Here is a 21868-nt window from a genome sequence, read left to right on the forward strand (position 1 = left end):
GTTTCCCCGATTTCCTCCTTTTTCGGTTTGTTCTCTTTCGGTGAGTATATTAAAAAATATTTTTTCTATTTAAATTCACAGGGAGAAAGAGGTGCTGGGGGAAACCGAAAGCTGTAATTTATTTTAATGCCGGGTATTTATCATGATACACATACGTTTCTCTGGCTGAACAGAAAAAAAATCTTATTTCTATGTGGATATTTTCGGTATTTTGTTTTTACATAAATTGTAAATTAAACATTTAAAGTGCCATGAAATTGGCACCGACTAACTGACTAACCGGACCCCAAAAACACATGGCCTCCGGTAATGCCGGGCAATGGTTCATTAAAAATACATAAAATCGAGACACAGTTTAGCCCCCACTGCCGGATCAGCTGAAAACTAATATTTATCTAACAAAATTAATATGGTTTGTAAGCCAAATAGAGACAGCGAGTGTGGGGGACAAAAACTGTTTGTCTAACCAAAAACAAACGACCGAATGTAGCACAATTTTCGGCAATGCATCCTCTCGACCGGAGGCCAAACCCTTTGGAGCGATAAGCCAAATAAATAACGCAGGACGAACAGGACGAACGCACAGAGGTCGGCAGGCAGGCAGGCAGCATCATGCAACAACGTTGGATGCATTGTTCAATAAATCTATTTGGCCTCTAATCGAAAGCACATAGGAGGTGGGGATTCCACCTGGAAAAGGCAACAAATTGCCATTCGATAGGCACAAGACCGGAAGCAGCAACAACATATTAATCCAAATTAGCATCAAAGTGATTTAATTGCTTGGAATTTCGGCGTTGGCAAACACTTTTTGACTTTTCGGCCCTGGACGAAGGCCACTTGTAAACAAGACCAAAGAGGTGCAGCCCCAACCTGGCTGCATTTTGTCAACATTTGGCCATCGATCAGGCTAAAAACAGGACTCACATGCACCCATATATTTGCTGCAATTTAAAGTCCCTTCGAGTCTCCTTGAAACTCCTGGAGGAAAAATGGGAAATAGAAGCGCTCATCCAAAGCCCTTGGCACGATTTATGTGGCTTTTAGTAATATGAGCAAATATATTACGTGACGGATCAGAAGAAGGACCTGAACGAAGGACAACTAATTGAATTGCTGCCGCTGAAAAGGAACAAACTCGAAATTAATAGGCGCACATCAAACACAAAAAATGAGCAAAGGCCCCAACGCCCACCAGCTGGCAGCGAAATTAAAGGGGAAACCTATAAAGGCAGGACATTAGGTCTTGGCCGAAAGGATAACAAGTGTAGCCAACTGTGTGCGAGCATTTGAAGCTTGAGTAATATTTATTGGCTACGTGATCTTCTGACCAAATCCGAATGTGAGCGAGAGTTTTGAATTTTTTATTGCGCCCCGGGATGGCCGGCACACACCATCAAAAGTGTCCTCCCCACATATACATGTACATACACACATATATGGGTATGTGTGTCCTGACAGCTGCCAACTTCTGGATTTCTTTGGTCGCCTCTTTTGGCATGCAAAAGGCGGACAGCAAAGTGGCTTATTAAAAATTTTGTCAACTTGCGAGTTTGCTCCACCAACTCTTCCAGTTCTTTTACTTTTTTATGACTTTTTCACACTCCCCTGGCCTTATGCATATATATTAGATCAAAAATGCCTGAACTGTGGTTTCCTCAAATTATTAAAGTCCAGCCATGACTTATTTTCAGGAGGATTTTATACCTTTCATATTTCTAATGGCTTTCTTCAGTTTAGTTACGTTTGCAAAAGGAATTTTGTATCAAAACAAAAGAAATATTGTTGAAATCACTAAAATTTAAATGTTGTGATAGTCACCCCATTTTACATACTTTTCAGTCCCAGTTAAATTTGCATAATAAACGATTTACTAAATATTTTCGAGAAAATGAAATAAGTAGATAACAAATTTAACTCAATTATTGTGCTAAGTGAGCGTTACGCTATTAAAGATGTTAAGTTCTCAAGGAAGACAACGAACTCCTGGGTGTCACAAAAACAATCCAATTGACTGGGACACAACAATAGCCCCACACCCACACGCAAACCAACCTCCGCACTTGTTGGTTTTTCACAACCCCAAAAAGTGTGCTACAAAAAATGAAGCGCATAATGAAGCTACTCATAAACGAAGTGTCACTGTGTGCGTGTGTGGGTGGGTGGGTGTGTGTGAAATGTTTACTTGCAACCGAGTGCAGCCACACCCACACTTTGGCCCTCAAAGGAGCCATTGTTCCGCCATCTCACACACATAAAAAACACTTAAAACGCCGTTAAGTTAAAATAATAAAGTTAAGCGGCCGCCGGGCAGCAACAAAATCTAATGTGACAATGGCCACACGGCTGAAACAATAAAAACAACAACGAAAGTTGCAACAATTGCTGACATATTTCACAATGTGCAACAAAAGACAAGAAGAAGGGTCAGGTGAGGTGACAAAAAACTAAGCCAGCACAAAAGCTGAGGGTACATACGTAGGAATGAATGGAAAAAAGACGCCGAATGTTGGGCATATTTTGCATTGTTGCCTACACACACTCACACACGCACAATAAAACAGAGAGAGAGAGATGGAGATAGAAGGAAATGGAAAGGAGAAAGCCTTTCCTTTGGGCCTCCTTTCGGTGGCCTTTTGTTTCAATTGTCTGTAGTTTAGGTTTTAGGCGTGCGAGCCTCGTTATAGGTAACTGTAACTGGTTACGGCGTATATGTACACGTATCCTTGTGTGTCTCAGTGTGTGTGTGTGTGTGTGTTTGGTGTCCTTTGCAAACAATAAACGACTGTCAACATATGCGCGAGCCACCCGTGCACGCGTCTCTGGAATGGCGTGCGAATTATTGCCCAGGAAGATATGACATAAAATTTAATGAAATGTTCAGAAAATGCTAAAATCCATGTTCTCGGTCCCCAAGTGTGTGTTTTGTAAAGAAAGGGGTGTATAACTAAAGCGAAAATCGAAATCGCGGTGAAAACACAATTTAAACTTGAGTTCTCTGCGATTTGTTAAAAGTCTAGTAAGTATAGTGTCAGTTTAGGTGTTTTTTACACAAGTAAATATTCATTCTTTCGAAAAGGAGTGTTTGAAATAAGTATAACTATAACTAGTAATTGTTATACAAAATTAAACACTCGGATTATAAAATAACAATAATATGGTATCCAAAAGTAGGTGCTTCTTTTGAAACGCATACCAAACTCAACAAAGAGTCTTTGTTTTTCTACAACACACTTTTCTACAACACATGGAAACACAGGGAAATAACATTTAAAATATGAATTTGCTACTTTTTCATAATGGTCATCTTAGCATATGTATATTTCTAACAGAAACAGACGCACATTGAGATATAAAGATGGATATTAAATAGGCACAACATCGATAGTAAAAACACTCGGTAAAAGACAGAACATGCGACACCAATAACATAGATGATAATCGACTATTGTAAGTTGGTAATGAGGAATCTTTAAAACCATTTAATTGTTTTTTAAATCGTTTAATTAGTTATTAGTTCCATACGTACGATGTGAAAGTTTACTTTAGTAACCTTTTAATAATTGTAAAAGTTAAATAGGTACGATATGAACGTTAGCATTAATATTTTGTAGATAGAGAAGTGCTTAAGTCTGTGTTTTAGTATTAACTTCTTAATAGCCGACATATAGACTTTAAAATATAATCACCAAAAAGTATTTAATTTTAAAAAAAATTTAGTCCCTTTTAAATAAGACAAGAAATATTTTATTTTAAACATCAAACCTCAATCACTTTTTAGAATTCAATTTTTCTCTCAAACGGTCTTTGTTTTCGTTCAACTTTACCAACTTATTTAGCCACCAAAGTTATAGACATAGTCCAACCTGATTTTTTGCATCCCTCACTATTGAAATTGACCTGCCACGCCCCCTTCAAGGGGCCTTGAGAGGGCATACTTACTGACACTGAGCGGCATGAGGGCGCTCTGCAAATGGCTGAAGATCTGCCGATGGTGATGGTGGTGACCCAAACTCGCACCGCTGAAGTACAGGTGGTTCTGGTGCAGCGACAACTGCTGGTGGTGATGGTGGTGATGATGGTGGTGGTGCTGTTGCTGCTGCTGAAGTTGCTGTTGCTGCTGTAGATGGTGATGTTGCTGCTGTGCCACAGCGTGTTGCTGATGGGTCATCAGTTGCTGTTGCTGGTGCTGCTGATGTTGCTGATGGCTTTGCTGGGCGAGATGTTGCTGCTGTTGTTGCTGCTGCTGGTGGATCTGTTGCTGTTGCTGTCCGTAGCCAGCATGTTGCTGCGGTGCTGCTGCCGTTGCTGATGCCGTCGGCAGTGCAACAACTGCTGCTGCTGCCGCCGCTGCAGCGGTTGCTGTTGCAGCTGCCGCTGCCGCCGTTGCAGTTGCCGTCGCTGTCGCCGTCGCTAGAATGTGATGGGTGGTTGAGGATCGGTGCTGGCTCTGGACCGTATTGAGGCTGTGAATAGAGGCGTGCACCGCCGACTGATAGATAATACCGTTGTTCGACATGGCCGTCATCGACTGGTGGTGGGCGTAGGCGGCCATCGTGGGTGGTACGCCGCCCATTGTGGGTTGCACCGCCGCCGTGGCAGCCACCGGCGCCAAAGGCAGCGATCTGTAGCCCGCCATAGCTCGAACTTTCTATTAACTGTTAACTGTTCACCGATCACTGATCACTCTGTAAACACTTTATGCCCCGATTTAGTTCTGCGTTTTTGTAGTCCGCCTTGAGCGTCTGATCGCCTGGGGATACTTGAGTTGACTAAATGGACCGACCGGAGCGGATTATTTCCTACAATTTTGTTCGTTAAATTTGTAAGTTGTATTATTTTTTTCTCAGCCATAAATTTGTAGGGGGAGTAGATTTTAGGCTTAGTTCGGGTTGATAATGTCACTCCGTGATGTTGATAAGGTCTGCCGCCTATCTTGACATCTCCTTCTGTTCATCTCGAGTCGTGTGTCAACACAAATCTCGAAAGCGAGCGGCACTGAAATTTCACAAATTTCCTGGACAACCCAACTAACTATGCAAATGATTAAATATTTATATATGTAACTTAAATTTAACTATTACAGTTGTGTGCATTTACCCTTCCCCAGAATCTAAACCTTGAACCAAAGTTCAAACTCAAACGAATTGCTAAAACCGTGGGTGAGTTTTGCCAGTTAAAAAAGAAATATATATATATTTATCCGACTTATCAAGTGACAGCTGCCAACTGAAAACTAGACCCAGATAAGCTCTAGTCTCGTGTCCTAAACAATGTCTAAGAATTTCGTGAATCACAAAGGCCAGGGGAAAATCAAAAACAATTCTTATCGTACTCTTCCTTAAAATATATGTCATACAAATAGAAATGTTTACACTAAAACACCAATTAACAACATCAATCAACCAATAAAATCACTACAATAAATAAACACATAGTACACATATAGTAAAACACATATAGGGGATATACATATAGAGTCCAGAGATCGTTGCAATCTTGAGTACACCAATTTAAATTTGACCACACAACATCGACAGAAACAACAACAAGAACGGAAAGCAAACAACAAACAGAGTTGAAGGGGCTTGAGTAAAGTGTAAACAAATTACATAAACAAATTGTGGCAAATTGGAAGATTCCGCGAGCGAAGTACTCCCGATTAAATCATGTTTGTGGAAACCTTATTGCCAGATTAACCAGTCTGTGGACATTTAATGTCGATGCACGGGCAAATATTGGTCGAGCCATCTTCACGTAAGCATGGCGACGACGATATACGTAGAGCGGTACGTAACGGAGCTAGTCTTTTTCGCAGGGCCAAGAGAAAGCCACGTCCGACACGCTTGGCCAAGGTCTGAAAACTGAAAACTGAAAGCGGAATGCTGAAAGCTGGCAACTGCCAGCGGAAGGCAAGGACATTCGGCTGGCCGACAGGATCCGAGTCCTGTTGTTCGGGCCGAGTTATTGCATTTGGGCCCGGATTCGTCGGTTGCCAGCAGCTTTAAACCTAAGCAGGAGCGAGCGAGAGGGCCAGCGAGATGATGGATATAGTAGGGGGTGGTACAGGGGGTTAGGTCTTCAAAACACCGAATGGGTGGGAGGTAAGCTGTATGTCTCCAGGCCGAAATATGGCTTAAAAACTTCAACTTACTCTAAAAGTAATCTATAATAAGTGGAACAAAAGGTAACTATGTTTATTATATCTAAAATACCTTTGTTCCCATCCTGTAAATAAGCTAGCTGGCCATAAACAATTGGCATTAGCCTAATTTCCCTGGAATGCGAAAAGAACTGTGTGGGTTGGTCCACAAAAGCACCTACACATTTCTATTGCACAACAAAATTTAGGGGTTGTTCCCCGACCATTAGAGACCTGCGCAATAGATTAACCCCCTGCCGCCGTCCATCGCCCACCTAAAACCGGAGAGGCTCGTCGTCGGCTCCATTTGGTCCTACCCCAAAAAACCCAGCGAAACCAAAACAATAACAATATCCAGGAAGCAAAAAAAAAGAAGAAACGATGGAGGGGAAGGTGAGGAATTTGCACGTGCCTGGAAAACCTTTGCACACCTTCCGGTGGGCAGTCAAGTTGGCGCTGGAATTTTTAATCAAGCCCGAAGCGCAACTATGCAACATGGACACGGACGCACCTGCAATACACGCCACAATCCATGGGATTTATTTAATATATATTTATTATAAATATATTAGGGAAATATATTTTAGAGGGAAATTAATATTAGGCAAATATTTGGGTTATTGATAAACATACTATTTGGAGGAATTTGAATATTACCTTACACAAAAATGAAAGCCACTCTGAAATTAGGTCAGCTGTAAAATGTTTTGCAAATATTCTTAATTCAAATATAACTTTGACCCTCTAACCATTAGTTTGGTTTAGTTACCAAAAAATAACTGAAGCAGAGCAGTAACTAGACATTAAAATGAATAATTATCAATTCCACACGTTTTTCAAATTATTTCTGTGAATATATACATCAGTTATTAATGGCGACAGCTACCGGAAAGTTGGGTGGAACATTTAAACAGTCTACCTAGAAACTTGATCACTTTTTACTATCCCCAAAAACAGACAAACTGACTCTTCAATTAAGGATGCTTTTAATAGTATTAGTAGATTGTAAAATAATGTTGTTAGGATGGCAGAAATAATTTTATTAAAAAGAAACAGACAACCAAGAAGGACATGCTAAGTTTCCGCCGTCTAGAATAAAATATGAACTTGTTCAATAATTTAGTCTAGATTTGACTAAAGAAATTTTAATGAGCTTGTACGACTTGTTAAACAGGGGCGAAAAGATTATCCCCGACATTTTAAAAATATAACACAACAAAGGAACAAGACTATTTAAAATCCCAATTCGTAGATATAAGATAAGACAAAATTATATAATTTTGAACAGTTATAAAAATATATTTTTTTTTAATTTGTACTTTTTAAAATTTAATGGCTTACTCTACAATTTAAACAGTATAATTATAAGGTTCATTTAAGTGATATGACGATATGATGAGTTAACAATATGTTATAATCGCCTCTCGATTTCCGTAACAACTCAGTCCAGTTTCGACACCCAGGAGTCATGCTAGCAGTATGGGTCTTTGCCCTAGTACTTCTATCATCTTTGCAAGTGGAAACCAAGTTCAAGAGTCTCCACTGTGCAAACTATGATGAATCTTTGGGCAAAATTTTACTGTGCAGAATCAAGGCTATCAACCGATACAGGAACTCGATCAGTATTCAATTCAGACAGCTGAAGACTGTCAATAATGTGCATGTAAGTTGAGAATCGAATACCTTTTCATCTGCTTGTTTTCTATTCTTAAATTCTGCCATATTCAGATGCGTTTGGAGTTATTCAAACGTGCCAATGGCTGGCGGCCTTTTCTCTACAATATTTCATTTAACTTGTGTGATTTTCTATCTAAACGAAACAATCTGATCGTGAGCCTTGGCTATGAATATCTTAAGCCTTATATTCCAATAACCAATTACACGTGTCCTTTTAAGGTAAGTATATCTCAACTCGCGAAAAATAGTTTTACCAAACTCTTGAATTTTTCAGAAAAATCATTTAATAAAATGTACTGACCTGGAGTTTGATATTGAAAAGTTTCGAGTTCGCTTCCCCATTGAATCGGGCGAATACGCTTTGCAGTTAAGTTTTATAGTCCAGAGGAAAGTCACATTGACTCTAAATGGATCACTTGAATACCGCAATTACCGAGAGCGCTAAAATGTCGAGCCCCTACGCCAAAATGGAGTTTCTATAGAAAAAGCACCTGTACTTATATGTAATTTTATTGGGAATGAGGGTATTTAAATGGAAATTAATAAAATGTTTGGTAATCGTTTAAAAGCGAACTGACAATTGTTTTTTAACGACTGTAACAAATGCTACATGATTTTTGCAGCTCAATTACCTCACATCGGTGTATTCTAATTACAGGAAGCAATACGGAACTTACAATTCTATCGCTATAGAATGTATTCAAAAATAAACACCAATACATGGGATTTATTTAATAAAAATTCATAAAAAATATATATTTTAGGCAGAAATGAATATTATATACCCAGAAGTCATGGTAGAAGTACTAGTATTTTTTCCTATTTTTCAGAAATATGAATTTTTTAATTTAAGGACCTTGAGTTTGATCTTGAAAAGTTCGCAGTTTACTTCCCCACAGAACCGAGCAAATACACTCAGGAGTTAAGCTTTATTGTTCAGAGACAAGTCATTTGGACTATAATTGGATATTCTAAATACTACAGTTACCGGGAGATTTAAAATGTTGAAAAATTATAACAATTACTAACCGTTTCGGTTTAATAATTCGTTGCACACCGGCAAATAAGAGCAAGTAATTATTGAATTGAAATTGGTTATTAATGGTTTTGGAACGACTATGAAAAATGCTAGACAGTTCAAATTGAAATTATTTTTACATTAATAAAAATGCATGATAAAACTACTTATAAATATTTAGTTTATATATGAATATTCTAATCTTATTTTTATAAATACTCAATCAATGTGAGACTCGTCTTGATTAAGATCCGTATTTAAATATCTGTTGATATACATGTTGATTTGAAATTCTTTAAAAGTGCTGGCCAAGAGGTATTGAAATTATGAAGGAAATTATGTACAGAAACTGATCAATACATTAAATCAGTTATACTATTACCGTGATCATTTAAATCCATTGATTTCAAATTTTTCTAGGCCAGTTGACAACATAATTGCGCAGTTCATAAATAGTTTGTTTTTATTTTTACATACAGTTAAGGCGGCTAGTTTAGTCCAACTCCATGTTGAACTAAATCAGTTATTTGTAAACTACCAAAAAACAATGTTGGCTGTGCTAATCACTCTGCTTGTTTTGAATTCTTTAGGAGTGGAGGCCAAGTGGAGGACCCTAGAATGTAGTGCACCCGACAAAGAGACTGGTGAAATTTTGCTATGCAAACTTAAGATTATCAACCGGTACAGAAACTCGGTCAATATTGATTACAAGTTTAAGAAAGAAATCAATCAATTAACCGTGAGTTATAAATCCACACAATCTTCGGAATAATTATTTAATAAATTCTTACAGTTTCGCTTAGAATTTTTTAAAAGAGCAAATGGCTGGCGGCCCTTCTTGTACAACATTTCTACGGACGGGTGCGACTTTCTTAGCAATCGCAAAAACCTGATCCTTAATATTTGTTTTAATTACGTAAGGCCATATCTTGCCAAAAATTATACCTGTCCTTTTAAGGTGAGTAATAAATACCATTTTCCACAATTATTAATTATAAAAATTACAGGCGAATGAAAACATGAAACTCGACAATTTTGAATTTGATATAAATCAATTTCGAAGCCGTTTTCCCATCGAGACGGGCGAGTATGCTGTTCATACGAGTTTTTTTAACCGCCAGAAACTATTATTGGCAGTTAAAACAACGTTGGAGTATTCCAATTATAAAGAAAACTAAAGAATACAAATTATTTTCAACAAAATAAATTAAATATTGAATGTGAATTGATTTTAGTTTATATTGAGTCAGTGTTCTGGGTACAATGTTCTGCCAAAAATTATTATACAATCTTCAAGCACAATCAAATATTTAAAACTACCTTTCTAACATATTGAATTGTCAAAGAGTAATAATATATTATAATCTAAAGGAAAATTAAATTCGTATCAAAAGGTAACAAGTATTTTGATTTACTATGTAATATCACAAAAATGTTAAATTTCAAAAATTAGCAATAAAATACAGAAGTATTGACGTTACTACGCTGAATTTAAACTCGCTTGAATGAACAGTCGGAAATAGAAAAAATGAGTTCGGGAAAATAATGTGTGATTAGAGTTCTAAAATGAAATGCGGCACAAATGGCCAAAGCAAATCAGGGCATGGCAAACACGGACTGAAAGTGGGTAAAAGACCAAAGAAAACAAAAACCAGGACTTTGACACAATAATCAAACGACGAGTCCTTTGTGTGTGTGTCTGCAAATGAAAAACAAGTGAAAAGCAAGGGCGGACTGTGGGCGTGGCAGCGTCAAATTAGGCCCAGTGTTATCTAATTAGCCACCTACAGGATGACACCTTTCTCGCTCCCACCTTTTCGCCCTCTCTCTTTCTGGCCTTGTGTGAAGTGGTGCCAGGCGCCGGCCATCATATTTTGCAATTTAACTCACACGAAAAGATTGTTGTCGGCCCTTTTCTTTCGTTTTCAGCCACTTTTTTTCACTCACTTCTGGCACTCACTATTTTATCTTTTTATTTTTTTTTTTGGACGCGCTCAAGTTTCATAACAACGGAAATGCAAAAGTTTTGTGCAAAACAAAGCGCCAACTTTTTTATTTCTCTTGGCAATTATGTGCTCAAGGAAAGAGACAGGGAAACGGACTCAAATAATGATAATGAAGCACACAAGGCTCGGCCAAAAGGATTTTTGAAGAAAAATGCACAAAAAGTGGAAAACGAATTGTAACGCTTTTTGTGATTTTTTTTAGATTTTTTTTTTGTGACGGAACTTGCATGCAAAAGTATCTCTTGGATCCACATGTGTGTGGGGGTAATTTGTTTAATTTGCTTGCCTTTCGGGCGAAAAAAAAAGTGATAGAAGACCTCACCGAAAGGCAAATTTCGTGGCTTTATTTCAGTTTTATTTTTTTTATTTTTTTTATTTTCCTAAAGGTTGGCCGCCTTTTAGCTAATGGCCATGGGCGAATATGATAGGATAACAGGAAAAACAACAACGGGTACCGAAAAACTAAAGCCAAACTAAATTAAAATATTTTAAATTCAGAGCTGGCAAAAGTTTTATCAATAAAATGCAAGCGGGCAAAGTCGTCTGTTTGCTGATTTTTTTGGCCTCTTTGCTTTTGCATTTGTTTAACTGCAAATCAGATAGAGATCTTCCAAATGTCTGCATTCAACACACATGTGTACACATGGTGTGGCGGCCGGCAATTGAAACATCAGCAATACTTGAGCTTTTCAATATGTCGAGAACTCAACAGCTCAACACCCCCACAAAACGAGATGTTGCCTTTGGCCATAACTCGAATCTGGCTTAAAAATCACTTAGACTCTTCTCCCTTCGTTTTGGCCCGTCAGCAGAATCGCCAGCCAAGAGGCCAAGACGACACTCATGTATCGAGTGCAATAATCATCACCAGCTCTCCCCCACGAATTTCCCAAATGCCACTTTTTCTGTGGACCTCAGCACATTGCCCGTTTCCCAGGGCGTTGCTCGCCAATCGTTTTCGAGTTGTCAACTTGGCTAATCTGCACTTGGATCTCGGAGGAATTGCACGAACATTTATTAAGCTTTGCCAAAATGCGTGGGCAGGGACATGAAATAGTTGAAAAGGCTGAAACCATTGCTAATCGGAGGGGGTTTAGTGCTGAAAAATACACTTTCAATGTCTTTTGGGATAATTCTTAGTAAAGGAGAAGGCTTTTAAAGTATTTAATATATATACCACGTATGTGATATATATTTAAAGAACTAAGCTTTTATTATTAAAGACTTAAACTAAAACTGTACATACACACATCGACGGTAGATAATTCAACTAATAAATGTAACACAATAAACTTAAAAAACATCAAGAGTTAATAAAATAAATTTGTGTAATGGAACTTACTGAAATTCCAAAAGCAAGAAAATAATTCTTAAGTTAAGTTGCAACTTTCAATTGGCTTCAATTGGAATCATTGAAAGTCTTGAGCACTTTACGCCCAAACGAATTGATTTGTTTTCAATTTTTTGTGTTCCTTAGGAAATCATTGGGCCGGTCGCCACTTGCCGAAGCTCAAGGAAACTTTCTGATAACTCGTAACTTGTTACTCAGCACACACAGCGCTAATGAAGACGGCACACAAGCACACACCCCTTGTTGTTTTGTGTTTATTTTGCCCTGGCCAAGAGCAAAACACCGGACACCAGGGAGCAGCAGACTGATTCGGGTGTGAAAATCAATGGCATTCACAGCTGAGTGCAGCTGAACCCCCGAGGGGGTGGTCAAGACGCTTCTCGATTTAATTGAATAATTGTTAGGCAAGCCACGTTCGCCGAATTCCTGGTAAATCAGCAAAATTTTTCGAAACTAAACAAAAATAGAAAGCAACCCAAAAAACTGGCCCCAAAATAGGCAACAAAGACGGGATACAAAAGCTGGCGAATCTTCCGCCGAGGAGACTGCGTCAGGCTTTGTTTTTCGGTCCCGATGCAAATGCACCTGCAACAGCAACTCCTGCTGAAAACCCCGCTAGCAATTTATGCGCCGCATTTGAAATTCGGTGATACCAAATCCTGGAGACTTACCGTTCCCAAGTGGCACATTCGTTTGCGTTGTTGTCGATTGTTGCTGCTGCTGCTCGGTTGTCACCGCGTTGGACAATTTATTTGATGTTGTCGTTGTCGCTGGTGCTGCTGTCGTTGCTGTTGTGGTTGATGTGGCCTCTAGCTTGCTGCCTCCATTAATGGCCAGTGTGGTGGCGCTTTTCCCCAGCCTCAGTATGGTGGTGGCCGTCGATGATGTTGCCGATGTTGCTCCTCCGTTAGTGCCTGTTGTTGCTGCCGCCGCCTTGAGCTTGTGCAGCGCTCCCGCCACGCCCTTGGCCGCCTTCGTGGTGCGTGTCACACTTAGAATACTTGAGGTGGCAAGGCTATTGCCATTTGGCGGCGAAGTGGCCATGGAAGTGTTGGTTACAGAGGAAGTGGCCGAAGAGTTTCGTATGACCAGTATGGATTGGGACTTCTCCAGACGCTTCAGCGTTTGCAGCACAAAGGGGGACTTGCTGTCACAGTTGCTCTCGGAACTGAGACTACGAGAGGCCTGTAAAAAGTGTTTAACAAAGTCAATAAATAGTTTTAGCCAATAAGAAGAAATCCTCTTACATGTTTCAGCATAAAGGGCCGCTCCACCAGCTTGGTTTGCGTGGCATTCGCCTGCTTGGAACGCTCCTGGGCCTTTAAAACGCTCTCCAACTGGCTGGCATTGATGGGCGTTTGTAGGAGGATCGTGTTGCTGCTGGCCTCCTTGTTGTTGCCGCTCGCCACAATAGAAATGGTGGAGTTGCTACTGCTGCTGCTGTTGCTGCTGTTGCTGCTGCTGCCACTCGAGCTCTGCACAATGGTCTTCCTAGCCACCGTTGTGGCTGTTGGCAGTTGATTGAGCGTGATGGCCGTGGACGAGTGGCCCTTCTCCTGCTGCTGCTGCTGTTCGCTGAGCAGGCTAAGTATGTCCTGCTTGTTCTGGATGATAATCTGGCCATTCTCGTTGCGAGTGCCGCGCAACAGGATAATGTTGCTGCCGTTCGTTGACTGATGTTGCTGCTGCTGCTGCTGTTGCTGCTGTTGCTGCTTCTGCTGTTGCATGGCCCCGATCTTGAGCTTGGCCGCTCGCAGAGTCGTCGTTGTACTGGTTGCTGCTGATGCCTTTGCTGATTTTGCTTCATTGCTGCTTAGCTTGCCGCTGCTCTGCGATCGGATTAGGACATTTTTGGAATTTATTTGGCCTAATGGACATGAAAAACGTGAAAATAAATTAGTAAAGTGTTTTGGGATGATCATCACTTAAAGACTGTTGCCTTGGATAGGACAAATTTTAAGTTATAGTTTATGAAAGTTATGTAAAATGGAATAAAATAGTAACCTGGCTCTCTTGATTTTTAAAAGGGTTGTGATGTATTTCTGTTTACCAATATTTTGTTCAAAAGTGTAAATAAAACAAGTTATTAAGCAATGGAAACTGAATCTACAATTGTAAGCAAAATAAAGTTACAAAGGTAATACAAATACTTAAAAATGCACGTTTACTTAAAAAATCTGATCTAAAATCGTGATACGCCATGTATGATTTAAGTGACTTTTGAAACGTTTTGTTCTCGGTTTCTAGACCACATTCTTGAATTGAGCAATTTACTGTGGCCCCAAAAAGCCGATAGCCCCATTGTATGCAGATTCAATGGAAACTTCATGAGCGGCACAAGATTTATGACTCCATCTCGATCGAGTGCCGAAAGCTTTGCATTAGAAGCGCATGTGACAGAGCAGGAGGCGTGGTTCCATTGTTGCACTTTCCCAGGGCCCCAAAAAAAAAGGAAAAAGGGGCTTCGAGCATTACGTATACGCGGCGTATGCCTAGAGCGGTCAGTGGCTCGGACACTCTATTTTGTTGGCCAACAATTGGGGAGGACGGGGGGCATCCAAACGCTAAATCAAGCGAAAGACGACATGTTTATGGCAGGGACGAAGGACTACTTAGCCGAGGAACCCCGGCACAAAACGCAATAAAAGTGCAACAAACAAACAGCGAGTTCCCAGCCAAGAAAGGAGGAGAAAGTAATGGGGGTTGGTTTGGAAAGAGGGTCTCAAATTCAGGGGTTGGGGAGGGAGAGGGTCTCCGCCCTGCATGCGTTGCCAAATATAGACTCTCAAGGCTGAAGGCGACACGGAACGTAAAGTGCGCGCCGGAAACATTTCAAAATGTAGCCTAAACACTTGTCCGGCTCCCCTGCTTTTCCTCCCTCCCCTGAGTTTTCCACCCCCTTCCCGGTTTTCCACACCCCCAAACCATGTGTGTTTGTTTTTCGCAAAAACGTGCGGGTCATAATTAGCCGTTGACGCCGCCTTCAGCTGGCTGCTTTTGCAGGGAAAAGCGGAAAAGCGGGCAGGGGCAAGCCCCACATGCGACCATCTGACCCCAAGTGCACAAGTGTCTGCGCCCCCTTTCGCCTGTTTTCGAGTGTCTGTGTGCGAAAAGGTCGCCTGCCGCCAGGCAAAATAAACCGCCTGAATCGGACCAGGATCGGAATAGAATAGGTGGGGCTATGTCAGTTGGCTGGCCATCCATTCGGGCGCACATACTTCATTGTAATGTATGGCGGAGCAGCCACAACAACCCAGAGATCCGGGGACATGGGGATTCGGGGATCAGGGAGCCCCGTAACACATAAAACACTCTTGGCTGAAGCTTCGCATATTTTTGCGTTCGTCGCGGCTTTTGATGTGCAACGGCCCAACCACAGTGGATCAAAGTATTTTTAAACCAGGGTCCAATTGAAATTGTAAGGCTTTGTTATTCAAAATAATTATACATATATTTTGTTTTAAGAAAATTAACTTAAATAAGTTTATATCTATATCGTGAATGCAATATTTTTGTAAAATCTTTAATTTAAATGTTTTTAATTTGGAAAGCGGATACAAATTTTGTGTTCTTAAAAACTGAAGTCTCCAATGATTAAGTTTTTTTTACCCACATTTTTTTTAGCAGTAAGTCTTAATTTATTATAATATTTAAAAGAAAATTCTATCTAATCTAATATTCGGTAACATTTCAGAACGTAAAGTTTGGAAAGCTGTTTAATTTTTTTTAAGTTCACATTTTTTGGTAGACACTTTTGGTCAGAATTATTCTCGTATTTTGCCCCACTGTGCTGTTCCACGTGCTCTACACTATTTGTTGGGCAGAGGGGGCTAGGAGCTTCAAAAGTTTCTGGGTAGCTGGACAAATTGCAAGTCTATTGAATTTTTATTAGAAGCATAAATCAAAAGAGCGTTAGATAAGCCAGCTGGGGAAGGAGTTCGATAAATATGTCAATAGATTCTACACATAGATTGCCGCCAAAGGGTTAAGAAAGAGGACAAATCAAAGATGAGTAAATTTCATAATTTTCAAGCACTTATAATGGGTGAGTACATATCAACTGTAGTAAATAACTTTTGATAGGGTTTATCAATTTATGGTTGGGTCATTTGATCTGGCTCACCTGATTCTGATTCAACTGTTGTTAATTTTTTAGTTTATCAGACCGTTAGAAGTTAATTAACTTTTTCAATAATGACATTGAATTAATCTATTAAATGATTAATTTTAATTTTCTTGAATTTGGAAACCATCAATTTCTACAAGAACTACTTTATTAAATGAATTAACATGTTTAAAATAAATCTGATAAAAAATAATTATTTTAAACAAGAAACTCCAGCGCGGCAAGACGATTTTAATAGACGGAGTTGCCATATTATGATAAAATCTAGATAACAGCTGATTGTGTCTATAGGAATTTTCGAACCAACGTTCCTATCTTTTTTTAACCATTGTAACGCCGCAAAATGATGAAAAATTATTGGTATTTAAGCGATACTGGAAAAATCGTAATACTTGACTACTGCCACCAGTGGGTTAATGGCTCAAAGGAACCCCCAACAACGTGAAAACAAAACGCAACGCAAAGCGAAACACAACAAAACAAAAACTAATTGGAAAACCAATATGCGAGGGAAACGGAGAATCCGTAATCGAAGAGAGCATGGTTATCAGGTCGAAAATCGGGAGATACGGGGCTATATATATGTATTTACGAATATTGAGCAGGAAGCAGGGGAGTTGGGGATTACTTACTTTGGAGTTTCAGTGTGGAAGAAATAGAATTAGAAGAAGAAGACGAAGCGCTTGTGGAAATATCGAGCACATTTTCCATGTGCGCAGCTTTAGCAACCAATTTTAGAATGCACTACTTTTTAGCGAATTGGCACATTTATTTATTTTATTTTATTGAGAATGCATTTCCATTTTTGCACACCAGCTCACACCCACACACACCCACGGGCACTCGCACACGCACACAGTGGCACGGAAATCGCAGAACTCTGGGGTATCGAAAAAAGGTAAACAAAACTTTTTCACTGCCTCCGTGTGCGAAATCCGTAGAGTCCTCCGGCGGATTTTGATGTGTCCCAGCTGGCCGATGCATTAAATGCAATAAAAAATCAATAATATCACCGTTTCACACACGAAATTATTAAAAAAAAACCATAGCGAAAATATTTTGAGTTACTCCAAAACTGTGTGCATGTCAAACTGTGCGCAGTGTTGGATTATGCTGGTTTTGTAGCACTGCTGGCCATCGATAAATAAATCGATAATTGGAGATGCCAACTTTTTTTAAGTGATTGTTATGCACTACCGCGGTTTTTTAAAAAACATTTCGAACATTGAATTTGTATTTGTTTAACAAGCCCCTTCTAAATGTTTGGGACCAACACAATAACAGAATTTATATTGAAGAAATATTTTTATTTGAATATTTTAGAGTGCGTAGTTGATAATTCAGAATGTAACTGTTTTTATATTTATATTTTTTCTTTAACTTTTTTGTAATTTATTAACATATTAACTTACAAAATTTTTTGTTAAAAAGGTTGTTATTTCATTTTAAAATCTTTATATTTAATTCAGCCTAGGATCGATGACTCATGAAGAATGAAAATTAATTTGTAAGTTAGATTTAGTAACCAGTTTTATGTATATTGTACAACAATTTAACAATAATTTTATCTTGTAAGTATTACTTTTTATAGCGTGATATATTGAATTAATGGCATGTTAATGGGTTAATCATTCTATTAAAAACCACCTCTTGCCTTTTAACTTCCTTTGCCAGTTCTCGTTTTATCCCTTAATGAAATTTAACCTATTAATATTTTTTAAAAAATTAGTTGATATTAAATATTTGTTTACATAACGATGTAATAAGTTTGTTTATGTGAGATATAAAAATCTCTTAAGCAGTTGTGTTATCAACACAAATAATATCAGCCCTTTTTTTCAATAGACGCCGATTTCCGCCAAACTTTCCTTGGACTTTTCCAGCCCCCGACTCCGCGGTTTTCCGCCCCTTGTAAGCCCCCCGCCCCCTCCCTCGGCCAACGGAAGTCTCGGGCTCTATCAAAATCAACGGGCGGCGACTGAAGCGAACACAGAATAATTGCTGTAGCTGTGTGCCAGTGCCAGTCAGTGCCAGTTCGAAATCGACGACAACATCAGCAACAAGCATTGCAACAACAGCAGCAACACGTTGATAAGTCCGCTGTATTGCCGCTGGCTTGTTATTTTATTGTCGCTTTTGTGGCACATTGAAAATAATACACAAAATAATTGAATTACTCGAAATGTGTGCCTGCCCGTATGCGTGAGATTTACGTTTGTGTTTTGTGTTTTTATTGGGGGCGTTCAGGGCCCCGCTGATAAGCAATGATCAACAGCTAAACGAGATAAGCGCTGCTCATTTGCATGCACAGGGGAAATCCCCAAGGATGGACCATCTGTCACTCAAAAAGTTTCAGTATTTGGTTCAGAAAAGTACCCAATTACTGTCGGAAAGCCTTAATTGATCGATAGTCAATTGTACTTTTGTCAAGATTATTAAAATATATTTAACTTATTATTAATTTGTTTTTACATTCCAAATTATTATGATACTTACTATCGATCTATCTTATACAAATTTCCGGAAACTTCAGCTCTTTACTTTTACTTTCTTCTCATAAAGTCATTATCTTAAATGTTCAAAAAATAAAAATGTACTTTTATTTGCCAAAATTATAGGTTTAGCTTATACGCTCATTTGAAGTACTACTGTTTTCTATTCAAAATAAGGCTTGTTCTCATACCTATAAATATTAAATGGGAATTAATTTTAATTTGTACTAATAATGTAACATAATAGATGCCATAAAAAATTTATTTGTGTGAAAGAATAATGTTTATATTTTTAATCTTGTTCTAATGAAGGAATTTTAACCGTAGTAGCCCCTTTAATTTTCTTCGATTTACTACATGTGTTCGCTGCCCAACGACTTGTGATAAGGAGCGGGAGGTGGAAACGTGACTCTCGGTTGGGCGGGCATCGGCACGTAAATTATGCTGATGACACCGGCCCGCACCCAGGCTTTAGTTTAAAAAGCTCAAAACTCAAATGAAAACCAAGCGATTGCGCTTGAAAAATACCAGCACGTTCCTACGAGCTGCAAAGCAACAAGAATAACTGGCTTCGGCTGCCATTTGATCGTTGCACACAAATATTTACAATACCATTTAATGACATTTTGCCTTATAAAACAATGAGTAAAAAAAGTGTTTTCTGGTTTTATGCATTTTATTTGGTTAATTGGGCCTTTGAACTCTATTGCGACGATGATGATGAAAACGACGCCAAGATAAAGTCATGTGCGACGAAACTTGATTTAAGACAAAGGCTCTGACGACCCCTTCAGTCCTCCCTCTCGCCAAACATCCGCTGTCAACGCCCTCTTGGCGACGATAACAATTTTTGAAGCGACTCCAATCAAATTGCAATTGTTAATTTTTAAAGGCCATGATAATTTGCGAATAAGGGGCCGTTCTAACGCCCCCACAATAAGTGCACGAGGAATAATGTTCAGATTTCTAGGATAGCTTGGCATTCTATTTTTTTGAGAAGGGTATAGTACTATAGTATATATACCAACTACGAGGCATTAATGTTTATTTAATTTTTAAAGCACAGAACTAAAAAAAAAGCTGGCACTTAGAAAGGTACTTAAATTAAAAACTTTCTCAATTCGGTTTTTAGTATTGTACAATTTGTTGAAACTCGAACTAAAGTAAATGAATGTTAATACATAGTTATGTTGATTTAGTGATTATATATTGAGCAGTCAATATTACATGACATTTTGGGGAATCCCTATAAATCAGATCCAAATTAACCTTACCATTCCCGTGCGTAAGCGTGCACTACCCTGTTGCTCACCAGGAAAAATCTCTCAATGAAAAGAAATTCGGAGTTTTCCTTTTGGCCGGCGGAAGGGAAACTGGTAATAAAGTTGCAGCGGGAGAGAAAATACCAATAATAGCTGCAATATTTGCTGTCAGCGACGCAGCGAGCGGCCTCTAACTGTAAATGGCCAATATTGAGCGGGAGAGGAAAGCCAAAACAGGAGCTTAAAGTCAGTTGGAGAGATAAAGTTGAAAAAAGAGATCGCAGTGACAGAGAGCGGGTGTGGGAAACAGTGGCTTATTTGTAGATGGCAACGATACGACAAGGAGAGCACGGTGGGCCAAACAACACTGACGGTGTGGTAAATACCCAAAAATTAAACTGTTACTTAGGTGATAGATTTGGATTTATAAAATAAAATGAGAAAAGTAGCATTTAATTTAATAAAAGCAAACTGCTTTTCGTTTTAGCCCCATTACCAGTTTAAAACACTGGTCCATATCAGTTACCTAGAAACCAAATAACCATTTAATCCCAAGTACCAGAAACTATTTGCGGAATTTTAGCTTTCACGCCAATTTAATTTGCTAAATGGCTCGTCCATTCCACGGTGCCTGCATCCAAACTTAAACTCCAATTGCAGTTGCCCCACACATACACACACATGCCCCTCACGCACACACCTTTATGTCAAGCCGGTTTTTTAGAAGGTGGACGAAGAGGGTGAGATGGCGAGGGAAGGGACTGCAGTCAAAATGTGGCAAAATGGAAAAGGAAAATGTGTACTGGAAAAATGCAAGGCATGCAACAAAACAATAGCAACGCCACAACAGCAGCAACAACATCAACGACGGGGCAGCAAATGACGCCAACAATAATCAAATCCTGGTACATTATTATACGCTCGACTTGGGGAACCAGTTTTATTGCAATTTGTATTTGAAGCGGCCAAACAGCCCCAGAAATTACGTATCACGAAAATAAATATATTTTTCTCGTAGCTGCTGCTTCTTCTTCCTTGTCTTTTGCGGCTAATAACAAATACAACAGCAATGTTGTGTCTTTGTTTTTACGTCAGGCCGAGATTACAAACACAAGCACAGACCCAAACCAGGTTACATCTGTGTGTGTTGGCGCACTTGCCCCATCTGTTGTTGTAATTTTAATTGGCCAAAAGCATTTCGGTGGAATCTCGAGATATTGCCGTATGTTCTGGAAATTGTGGAAAAATCATTTTTCTGGCAAAATGTAAAACAATTGAACAGCAACAGGTAAACAAGCAAAAATACCCACACACGCACACAGTCGTATTACTAAGCTGGACATATGGTTGTATGAGATTGAGGCTCCAACCGCAAAAGAGAAAACTACAGTTGATCACCTACGCTGGAAATTTTCGGTCTTTCGAGTGAGTTGTGTTGAATTCAAGTGCAGTTGCCCTTGGTTGATGGTATTTAGTCTCCTGTCTTCAAGTATTTATTTTTTTAACAGCAACCTTTGATTGTTTTATTATACAGAACAATCACACCTCCAGTACATTCAAAATTAAAGACAAGTTAACATACTAAAAATACTGTTGATTTAAAGTGGCTTCAAAGCATTCAAAAGATAAAAGTTTTAAAAAGAACCTTCAGATTAATACAAATCTTTAAGCTAACAATAAATTTTGTATTTTTTGAAACATAGAATGCTTAAAAATATTGCAGTCCTATAAGAAGTAACGATTAATTATTAAATTTCATAATACAACATTAATCGGGAAAATTATTTGATTTGT

The 21868-nt window shown here is 38.9% G+C and overlaps 2 protein-coding genes across 9 annotated transcripts in view; one reads left to right on the top strand and one right to left on the bottom strand.

Annotated features, from left to right (window-relative positions):
• The window catches only part of LOC108040843, a 35056-nt gene extending 17656 nt beyond the window's left edge, over nucleotides 1–17400 (bottom strand). For 6 of the 8 annotated variants that reach the window (XM_017118485.2, XM_017118486.2, XM_017118481.2 and 3 more), the window contains exons 1-3: nucleotides 16953–17400; nucleotides 13442–14061; nucleotides 12866–13379 (exon numbers count right to left, since the gene is read on the bottom strand). In XM_017118485.2, coding sequence (XP_016973974.1) covers nucleotides 12866–13379; nucleotides 13442–14061; nucleotides 16953–17031 — 1213 coding nt within the window. In that variant the 5' untranslated portion in view covers nucleotides 17032–17400. Of the gene's footprint in view, nucleotides 1–3942; nucleotides 4692–12865; nucleotides 13380–13441; nucleotides 14062–16952 lie in introns of those variants that run through there. The other 2 variants (XM_017118488.2, XM_017118487.2) reach the window with 2 other exon arrangements.
• On the top strand, nucleotides 7549–8264 carry LOC108040792. The gene is made up of 3 exons (XM_017118402.1): nucleotides 7549–7805; nucleotides 7871–8038; nucleotides 8094–8264. Exons 1-3 carry the CDS (start codon nucleotides 7611–7613, stop codon nucleotides 8262–8264), a joined length of 534 nt encoding a protein of 177 aa, XP_016973891.1. The 5' UTR covers nucleotides 7549–7610.
• Nucleotides 17401–21868: the final 4468 nt, after the last annotated feature.

The sequence above is a fragment of the Drosophila rhopaloa genome, unplaced genomic scaffold (assembly GCF_018152115.1).
Source record: "Drosophila rhopaloa isolate 14029-0021.01 unplaced genomic scaffold, ASM1815211v1 contig_115, whole genome shotgun sequence".
NCBI lineage: Eukaryota > Metazoa > Arthropoda > Insecta > Diptera > Drosophilidae > Drosophila > Drosophila rhopaloa.

Bases quoted from the DNA above. Each gene is read 5' to 3' on its own strand.
- LOC108040792 (XM_017118402.1), top strand. From the start codon at position 7,611: ATGCTAGCAGTATGGGTCTTTGCCCTAGTACTTCTATCATCTTTGCAA. The intron at 7,806-7,870 runs GTAAGTTGAGAA...TGCCATATTCAG, and splicing joins AGACTGTCAATAATGTGCAT to ATGCGTTTGGAGTTATTCAA. The intron at 8,039-8,093 runs GTAAGTATATCT...TGAATTTTTCAG, and splicing joins ATTACACGTGTCCTTTTAAG to AAAAATCATTTAATAAAATG.